This window comes from Procambarus clarkii, chromosome 16 (assembly GCF_040958095.1).
Source record: "Procambarus clarkii isolate CNS0578487 chromosome 16, FALCON_Pclarkii_2.0, whole genome shotgun sequence".
Taxonomy (NCBI): domain Eukaryota; kingdom Metazoa; phylum Arthropoda; class Malacostraca; order Decapoda; family Cambaridae; genus Procambarus; species Procambarus clarkii.
Window position 1 is genome coordinate 24,288,914 of NC_091165.1, and position 10,467 is coordinate 24,299,380.

General features: G+C 42.3%; 1 protein-coding gene across 1 annotated transcript; it reads right to left on the reverse strand.

The window, feature by feature from the left end:
• Nucleotides 1-2,499: 2,499 nt before the first annotated feature.
• Nucleotides 2,500-3,222, reverse strand: LOC138365298 (SUMO-specific isopeptidase USPL1-like). The gene has a single exon (XM_069325583.1). It carries the CDS (start codon nucleotides 3,220-3,222, stop codon nucleotides 2,500-2,502), a length of 723 nt encoding a protein of 240 aa, XP_069181684.1.
• Nucleotides 3,223-10,467: the final 7,245 nt, after the last annotated feature.

A 10,467-nucleotide genomic window follows, 5' to 3' on the forward strand; every position in this document is an offset into this window, starting at 1 on the left:
CTCTCTCGTATTGGCACACACTCAGCTCTCTCTCATACTCTACCCTCTCCTCTCGTCTCCCACACGCACTCTCCATCACCCATTCTCGCTATCCACGGCCACCTTCCTCTAGCCAATCACCTTATCCCCAGTATTCGCTTCCTCCATCTTAATCTCTCTCTCACTCTCTACCTCCCCCTTCTCCCTGCTTCAAAGTCCGCGAGCAAGGGTTGCCTCTACTTTCATCTGCCATTTCTAGCATTTCTCTCTGCAATATTGTATATATATTTTCAGCTCTGCGTTTCTCCCTCCTGCTTTTCACAACCCCATTGTTCTTGCATTTATCTGAAATGTTTCACATATCTGAATGTTTTTTGTTTTCCTCGATACTTGCTTACGTATCTGGCATCTATATACATATTTGGCAATCAGTATACATATATAGCAACCAATATATAAATATAATATAACCAATATATTATATATATATATATATATATATATATATATATATATATATATATATATATATATATATATATATATGTCGTACCTAGTAGCCAGAACGCACTTCTCAGCCTACTATGCTAGGCCCGATTTGCCTAATAAGCCAAGTTTTTCTGAATTTATATATTTTCTCTAATTTTTTTCTTATGAAATGATAAAGCTACTCATTTCATTATGTATGAGGTCAATTTTTTTTATTGGAGTTAAAATTAACGTAGATATATGACCGAACCTAACCAACCCTACCTAACCTAACCTAACCTATCTTTATAGGTTAGGTTAGGTAGCCGAAAAAGTTAGGTTAGGTTAGGTTAGGTTAGGTAGGTTAGGTAGTCGAAAAACAATTAATTCATGAAAACTTGGCTTAATAAGCAAATCGGGCCTTGCATAGTAGCCCAAGAAGTGAGTTCTGGCTACTAGGTACGACATATATATATATATATATATATATATATATATATATATATATATATATATATATATATATATATATATATATATATATATTCGGGAACCAATATACATATTTTGCAACTACCAGATATACATATCTAGTAACCAATATATATAAACATATTAAATGGTCATTTGAAGGAGTTTACTGAGTCAAGATTTATGACAGGTTCTGGATCGATTGCTTTTTGTGTTAAAAGATTACCGAGATATTCTAAACGGCCAGTATTCATCAAGCATTTCCGCAGCCTCTTACGAAACCTGTACATCTTTCTTTAATCGTAGTGGTTTTACTGGCATGTATTAAACAGTTGATGAACTCCGAAGCACTACAAGAGGCTTCGGAGTTCAAATAATAACAAGAAATAACGATTATAAACTCGGGCTGTGAAGTTTAAAAGCTCGAAAACTGTTTAATAAATATAAACAAATGCAAACAAAGCCGCCCTGATTAAGGAAAAGGATGTACAGGTTTCGTAAGTGGTTGAGTAAATGCTTGATGCATCAGGACAACTAATTTCTGTTAACGGGTATAAAACTTAAACGGTCATCAGAGTACAATGTCTTAACTAATTAGGGACGAGGGAATGAAGGATACATTTCTCAGGCGTAATGATCATTTTGCACACACTTTACCGCCCTCTGCAAATTGCTTTATCAGGTCTTTATTAAATGCAATTTGCAAGGTGACGGGAGGGGGTGGAGCGAGGCAGCTTCATTAGTGGAGCTCTCAGTCTATGCTGCTGACACCTGTCCTCACTCTCAGTCTATGCTGCTGACACCTGTCCTCACTCTCAGTCTATGCTGCTGACACCTGTCCTCACTCTCAGTCTATGCTGCTGACACCTGTCCTCACTCTCAGTCTATGCTGCTGACACCTGTCCTCACTCTCAGTCTATGCTGCTGACACCTGTCCTCACTCTCAGTCTATGCTGCTGACACCTGTCCTCACTCTTAGTCTATGCTGCTGACACCTGTCCTCACTCTCAGTCTATGCTGCTGACACCTGTCCTCACTCTCAGTCTATGCTGTTGACACCTGTCCTCACCGTCCTCATACTGCTAACACCTGTCCTCACTCTACTCATGCTGCTAACACCTGTCCTCACTCTCCTCATGCTGCTGACACCTGTCCTCACTCTCCTCATGCTGCTGACACCTGTCCTCACTCTCAGTCTATGCTGCTAACACCTGTCCTCACCGTCCTCATACTGCTAACACCTGTCCTCACTCTCAGTCTATGCTGCTAACACCTGTCCTCACTCTCTTCATACTGCTAACACCTGCCCTCACTCAGTAATATTAATGGTGATTATAAACTAAAGCATATAAAATACAAGAAAATACAGAGGACACATTCTCCATATAACAGCAAGTGTAGACTAAAATAACAGGAATGATCACTTGAGATATGAAGAGAAATAAAAGAGAGGAGAGACTATATCTTGGTAATCGTACCAACGCCAGGATAGACGGTGTCAGTGCTTTACAATCCCCAGATAACCACAACAGACCAAGACAACAACACAAACATATGAATAACAATTTTCATAAATATCCTTCAAGTGGTGGCAGACACAGGCCACAGACTTGAGAATATAGCTGCCAGTAGAACATCAGTCATGGCCAAATTAACTGGGAGAACATCAATCATGGCCAAACTGACTGGGAGAACATCAGTCATGGCCAAATTAACTGGGAGAACATCAATCATGGCCAAACTGACTGGGAGAACATCAGTCATGGCCAAATTAATTAGAAGAACATAAATTATGGCCAAACTGACTGGGAGAACATCAGCCATGGCCAAATTAACTAGAAGAACATAAATTATGGCCAAATTAACTGGGAGAACATCAATCATGGCCAAATTAACTGGGAGAACATCAATCATGGCCAAATTGACTGCGAGAACATCAGACATGGCCAAATTGACTGGGAGAACATCAATCATGGCCAAATTGACTGGGAGAACATCAATCATGGCCAAACTGACTGGGAGAACATCAATCATGGCCAAATTGACTGGGAGAACATCAATCATGGCCAAACTGACTGGGAGAACATCAATCATGGCCAAATTGACTGGGAGAACATCAATAATGGCCAAACTGACTGGGAGAACATCAATCATGGCCAAATTGACTGGGAGAACATCAATCATGGCCAAACTGACTGGGAGAACATCAATCATGGCCAAACTGACTGGGAGAACATCAATCATGGCCAAACTGACTGGGAGAACATCAATCATGGCCAAACTGACTGGGAGAACATCAATCATGGCCAAACTGACTGGGAGAACATCAATCATGGCCAAACTGACTGGGAGAACATCAATCATGGCCAAACTGACTGGGAGAACATCAATCATGGCCAAACTGACTGGGAGAATTACGGAGTACATAAAAGAACGAGTGATGGAGCAGACGTACGAGAATGACATAGCATCCAAAGCCAAGGATCAACCTAAACTATTCCATAGTTACAGAAAGACTTTAACAGAAAGACTCCTGTGAATGACCTGGTAATCAAGTTACACAAAAGAGGGAGGGGAATATGAAAGTATGCAAAGTATACTAATGAAAGTTAGAAAGTTTTCATGCTGGAACCTGGCCAATTACAATATTGAAAAGATCTAAAGAAACAGACTTACCTACAGGAAAGTCTTTAACATGGAATTAACACCAGAAGAATTAATAAAAAAAATAGAGGAACTGGATGTGATGAACACCACATGCCAGGACAAGCGCTCACTGTGGCTACTTAAAGAGATAATTGTTAACATTTCTTGTTGTAGTTCTCAACTGCTCACTGGGAACGAGAAAACAACCAGACTATTAAGACAAGGCAAATGTGGTACCAGTAGAGAAGACAGAAGAAAATAAGAACTACTGAACTAAAGAGCAGTATCAAGCAGTAGAATCCTCTGTAAGTTAAATAAGATACTGACGCAAATGAGGCTCAAAGAATATTTGGAACACCTAAAAAAAAATTCTAAACACCTGCATGAATTTAGCGAAGGTAAATACTGCTGGCAAACTTGTTACAGATTTACAACATGAAAATCCAACAAGAACGAAAATATTTGGCAATCCGCATCTTCCCTGACTGTAAGTCAAGAGATTCCTACTCTAGCTAGAGAAAAACTTGTGTATCTGGAAGAGAGCTGGGTTGGGTGAGGGAGTACCTATCAGGAAGAAAACAAATAATAACAGTGAGAGCAGAGATATTTGAGTGAAGACGCAGCGAGCAGTTTACAGCATGGGTTGATGCTAGGAGCCACCCTGCTCTTAATATACGGCTGCCACCTGACAAAGGAAATTTGATCCTTCATAAGTATGTTTTCAGACGATTCAAAACTGATGAGAAGTTTCAGAACAATGGGTGAAATGTAATATACTAAAAAGTGAACTAAACACACTCGGAGGTGCGGTCTGAAAAATGGCTACTAGACTTTAACTAGACAAATTCAAATTTGTGATCAGAACCGACGTGAGAAAAAGAAACTACAGAATGGAGAGGATACAGATACCTGCATTAAAAAGGAGAAAAACCAGAGAGTACACGTAACCATAGATATAATGCCAGAAGCACACGTATCAGTAAAATTACGTCTGCAGCATCTGCGGTACTGGACAGCCACCGGATTGTACTGAGAAACACAGACGGGGCCTTCCTTAAGGCCTACTCTCTAATATGTAGCCCGGAATGTGTGCATTTATTTAATATTTGGCAATCTTGCTTGCAGGATCGAGCTGTTAGCTCTTGGCCCTCGCCTTTTAACTGTTAGCCATCTAATACATTGACTCTAGACCATTTTTTCTCTATCATATCTATTACATCTCTCTCTGTCTCATATACACACACACACGTGTGTGACAGTGTCAGACCACGGGGGAAAAATGAAACAGGAATTTCCTTAAGTACTTTCGTATATTAATACATCTTCAGAAGGAGTGTATTAATATACGAAAGTACTTAAGGAAGTTCCTGTTTCATTTTTCCTCCGTGGTCTGACACTGTCACATTTTTAATCACGTGTTTATTTTCGTGATACACACACACACACACACGTGTGTGTGTGTGTGTGTGTGTGTGTGTGTGTGTGTGTGTGTGTGTGTTCCTCACTCCCCACCTCGTACATCGTACATGTGATTTTCGAGGCTGTGTGTTTTTGAAGTGTTGGTGAACAGTAAGTACGGCCGCCTCACATCAGCGTCGGCTCCCGGCTGACATTTCCAACGTAAAGAGCAAACGAATCACTGAAAATGTCGCCTTAAATTACCAATATCATCTCCTGTCTGCTCAGACCCTACACGTCAATGAAGAGTCTGCGCAAATCCTTCAAGTCAATACAGTGTCTGCGCAGACCCTACAGGTTATCTTGAGGTTATCTTGAGATGATTTTGGGGCTTTAGTGTCCCCGCGGCCCGGTCCTCAACCAGGCCTCCACGCCCAGGAAGCAGCCCGTGACAGCTGACTAACACCCAGGTACCTATTTTACTGCTAGGTAACAGGGGCATAGGGTCAAAGAAACTCTGCCCATTGTTTCTCGCCGGCGCCCGGGATCGAACCCGGACCACAGGATCACAAGTCCAGCGCGCTGTCCGCTCGGCCGACCGGCTCCCCACAGGCGCCAAGTCAGGTCAGTGCAGTGTCTGCGCAAACCTTACAGGTCAATGCAGTGTCTGCGCAGACACTGTGCGACACTGTGCAATCACGATATGACCTAGAGGTCAGTGCAGTGTCTGCACAGACCCTACAAGTCAGTGCAGAGTCTTATGACCCCGTGCACACCTCTATAATCTCACATTTTGAGCTAAAGTCAATAAAGGTTGAAATTAAGGTTTCCGATTTAAAGGTCAACTTCAAGACATTGTCAATCGCCGATAACCGTCTCATCCAGCGTGAATATTTCACACACCCCGAAGTCCAGCAGCAGTCGCTGTCCAATATGCCTCACGTTGAGAAACCAGCTGCCTCTCAACAATGTGCAACTGTCCCAATATGTCTCACGTGAGAAACCAGCTGTCTCTCAACAATGTGCAACTGTCCCAATATGTCTCACGTGAGATAACCGGCGATCTCCCAAGACTGTGCAACGGTCCAATATAAGACATCAGCGACCTCTCAAGCAACTTAATATGTCTCATGTGAGGTACAATCACGATATGTTAACTAGCGAGTGAACATCGCGGCCCAAAGACCAAGCGAGTGAACATGGCGGCCGCAGAATCTCTGTTTCCTACTCTGTAAGAGAGCTCGGCCAGCTGAAAGCTATACCCTAGCCTCCAGTTTACCTTGTATGAGAGTTTTTCTTTACTTGTAAAAAAAAGTTTTGATGAGATGTGGCCAGCGGTGGCGGGGTTTGGGGCGTTTGTTAGTCGCGCAGCTCTCCTGCTATCCCGGTAGTGGCGGGGTTGTTAGTCGTGCAGCTCTCCTGCTATCCCGGTAGTGGCGGGGTTGTTAGTCGTGCAGCTCTCCTGCTATCCCGGTAGTGGCGGGGTTGTTAGTCGTGCAGCTCTCCTGCTATCCCGGTAGTGGCGGGGTTGTTAGTCGTGCAGCTCTCCTGCTATCCCGGTAGTGGCGGGGTTGTTAGTCGTGCAGCTCTCCTGCTATCCCGGTAGTGGCGGGGTTGTTAGTCGTGCAGCTCTCCTCGATAAACACCTATTATCTTACTTAAAAAGCCATTATCTCAATTGAATACCCATTATCTCACTTGAATACCCATTACCTCATTTAAACACCCACTTAAATACCCCTTATCTCACTTAAATGCTCCTTATCTCACTTAAATACCCCTTATCTCACTTAAATACCCCTTATCTCACTTAAATACCCCTTATCTCACTTAAATACCCCTTATCTCACTTAAATACCCCTTATCTCACTTAAATACCACATTATCTCACTTAAATACCCCTTATCTCACTTAAATACCCCTTATCTCACTTAAGTACCCATTATTTCCCTTAAATAGCCCTTATCTCACTTAAGTACCCATTATTTCTCTTAAATTCCCATTATCTCACTTAAGCACCCATTATCTCCCTTAAATTCCCATTATCTCACTTAAGCACCCATTATCTCCCTTAAATTCCCATTATCTCACTTAAGCACGCATAACTACCACTCATAAAGCCAGTGTAGAAGCATCATAGACCTCATAGATATTACATAAATATCTCTGGTGAACCTAGGTTAAAAATCTAATTAAGTACAAATGTTACGTAACAAAAGGAGTTTGTATTATTCAACAGTCTTCCAAACGTGATGAACTAGCATATACAGATGAATGACATGACACAATTCACGTTATTGATCATTTGCGCCCCGAATTATTAACAGCGTCCCAAAGGTAATTAAATACATTTAGCATTTTTTAGCAATTTAAAAGATAAAAAACAGCAATTAACAAGGTGTAATCACGGAATAATGAGGTGCTTCGTTATAATACATAGCCATAAAACCTACAATCTTTATCCTTTCCACTCCATAATTATAACCAATATAAACTACTTATATCAATAGTATAACTACAACTCAACGTCCTATGTTATCACTTTCGTCACTATGTTCTTGAGTTTGAATTACTACATTATTATTACCATTCTTTGTGCAAATTTGTCAAGTGAATCTTAAACATGTCAGTTTCTTCCTTAACCAAAGTGAATGTATTATTAAAAGTCGTAAGTTGCCACTTCCTTAAGAAGCTTGACTGTATTCTAAGAGCACAACTTAAGTAATGCCGCCTGGAGATTCAAGTGTTTGTTTATAATATTACCCTCCCCCCCCTAGGGGCAGCTGGCATGCTGTCAGGGGGGTGTGGCACTCACTCCGTGCACACTAAAAGTATTGTCGTGGTCCCTATTGGACGCTTGTGACCTCAACTCTCCATGAAATTTTTGTTTTGTCTTTGTTCCCGAAACTTGACGACGAGGAAGAATAATTGATTTACAGACGCAAGACAGCCTCCCAAGGTTCATGGGTTCTCCCCATAATGAACCTACGAGTGGTTCTGACTCCCGACCTATTTCTCCTCTGTAATATCTAATACACTTGTCTCTAAAACACACACACACACACACACACACACACACACACAATGGTCGCAGGACCAAAGAGCCGAAGCTCAACCCCTGTAAGCACAACTAGGTGAGGTGAGTACAATATGTGAGACTAAAATTGGAATATGCAGCAGTTGTATGGTGCCCAAATCTCAAGAAACACATCAATAAAGTGGAAAAGGTGCAACGGCACGCTCCAAGATGGCTTCCGGAACTAAAAAAAACAAGAGTTACGAAAAGAGGCTAGAGGCATTATATATGAAAAAGCCAGAAGACAGAAGAAAAAGAGGTGATATGATCACCACTTATAAAATAATAACAGGAATCGACCAAATTGACAAAGAAGAATTCCTGAAACCAGTAACTTCAAGACAAAAGGTCACATATTCAAGCAAAGGAAATAAAAGTGCCGAAATAAATGTTAGAAAGTTTTCTTTAGGCAACAAAGTGGTAGACGGCTGGAAAAGTTAAGTGAGGTGGTGGTGGAGGAATGGAGGCCAAAACCGTCAATAGTTTCAAAGCGTTATATGACAAAGTGCTGGGAAGACGGGACACCACGAGCGTAGCTCTCATCCTGTAACTACACTTAGGTAATTACACGCAGGTAATTATTACACACATTAGTTGTTAATAGCAGTTGATTGGTTGACAGTTGAGAGGCGGGCCGTGACAGCTGACTAACTCCCAGGTACCTGTTTACTGCTAGGTAACTGGGGCATTTAGGGTGAAAGAAACTTTGCCCATTTGTTTCTGCCTGGTGTGGGAATCGAACCCCCGCCACAGAATTACGAGCCCTGCGCGCTATCCACCAGGCTACCAGGGCCCCCCCCCGTGGCCTGGTAGCCTGGTGGTGTGTGTGTGTGTGTGTGTGTGTGTGTGTGTGTGTGTGTGTGTGTGTGTGTGTGTGTGTGTGTGTGTGTGTGTGTGTGTGTGGCGTGTGTGTGGCGTGTGTGTGGCGTGTGTGTGTGTGTGTGTGTGTGTGTGTGTGTGTGTGTGTGTGTGTGTGTGTGTGTGTGTGTGTGTGTGTGTGTGTGTGTGTGTGTGTGTGATATACTTGTGCACGTGCCTGTGAGAGTGTTTATCAGACAACAACAGGTGTGAGTCACAAAGTACACAGGGAGCCAGACCTTGTGATACTCCTGGGCTTGGCACTCACCTCCTTGACACCAGTGACGTCAACACTCCACACCTGGCCTGGGTATTCCCCACCTCTCAACACCCCCCCCCCCTTACACTGCAGCAGCCCATCTCTCTCTCTCATCCTCGTGTAGCACTCCATCACTTCCTATCCTTGCAACAGTCTACCCAAATACCTGTAACACATCACCACTTTCCCTTCGTCCTACCCCTTCCCCTATCCTTCATCCCTTCCCCTTCCTCTCGCAGCTAGAAAAATAAGTATAACATTCAGGGGTTTTAAAGATCATGTTCTGTGTTATAATGAAACACTTGTTCAATGAGAATTATAATGTAGTATTGCCTTGTAAAACTTATGTATATATGATTTATATTGTATTTTCTTAAATAAAGATAAAAATAAAGTAGTAACCTCTCATCGGCAGGGTTATAACAGTCACAAGTGGTAACCACATAATGAGCGCCCAACATGGGGGCTTCCTGTTACATGCATGATATTGTATGTAACAGGAAGATGTGACTGCTGTTTTATTCACCGACTTCCTCCTTAATAACTGGTCCACTAACGGGATGGACCAACTCTATACACTCCTCCCAACAGTTTTTGATGATTAGTCCGTCCAACAGTCGTTGACAACCGCGTGCTGAATACCTTCGCCAGGCCTTGTGAAGATCGTCTTGAATGGATGCTGTACCGAGCATCAAAGGACGATGGCTAGAGGTTATCTTGAGGTTATCTTGAGATGATTTCGGGGCTAGCGTCCCTGCGGCCCGTTCCTCGACCAGGCTACATTTTGTTACACACCCCCAGGAAGCAGCCCGTAGGAGCTGTTTAACTCCCAGGTACCTATTTACTGCTAGGTAACAGGGGCATCAGGGTGAAAGAAACATTTTGCCCCTTTGTCTCTGCCTCCACCGGGGACCGAACCCGGAACCTCAGGACTACGAATCCGAAGCGCTGTCCACCCAGCTGTCAGGCGCCTATACAACATTTCGTAAATTCCTTGTAATGTCTGACCAACATGTACTGCCAGAATAACCGCAATGGGCAAATATTCACGTAAATTTCCTGTCATGAAACAGCCCGTCCTCCAAAAATGGGGTGGTAAATGTAAGAAGACAAATAAGTGCAATTATGTACTATTCATAGCAGTTAGGAATTGTACTTATTTTCACTTAGTATTAAATCGTAGTGTCAAATATATTGTGAATATTTGAGTTTACCTGAAAAACTGAATAGAAAACCACAACCTCACCTAACCGTCTTAGTTTTTGAAGATAATAATTTTATTGCTTCCTAATTACAATTAGTACTTAACTTA

Bases quoted from the DNA above. Each gene is read 5' to 3' on its own strand.
- LOC138365298 (XM_069325583.1), bottom strand. From the start codon at position 3,222: ATGATTGATGTTCTCCCAGTCAGTTTGGCCATGATTGATGTTCTCCCA.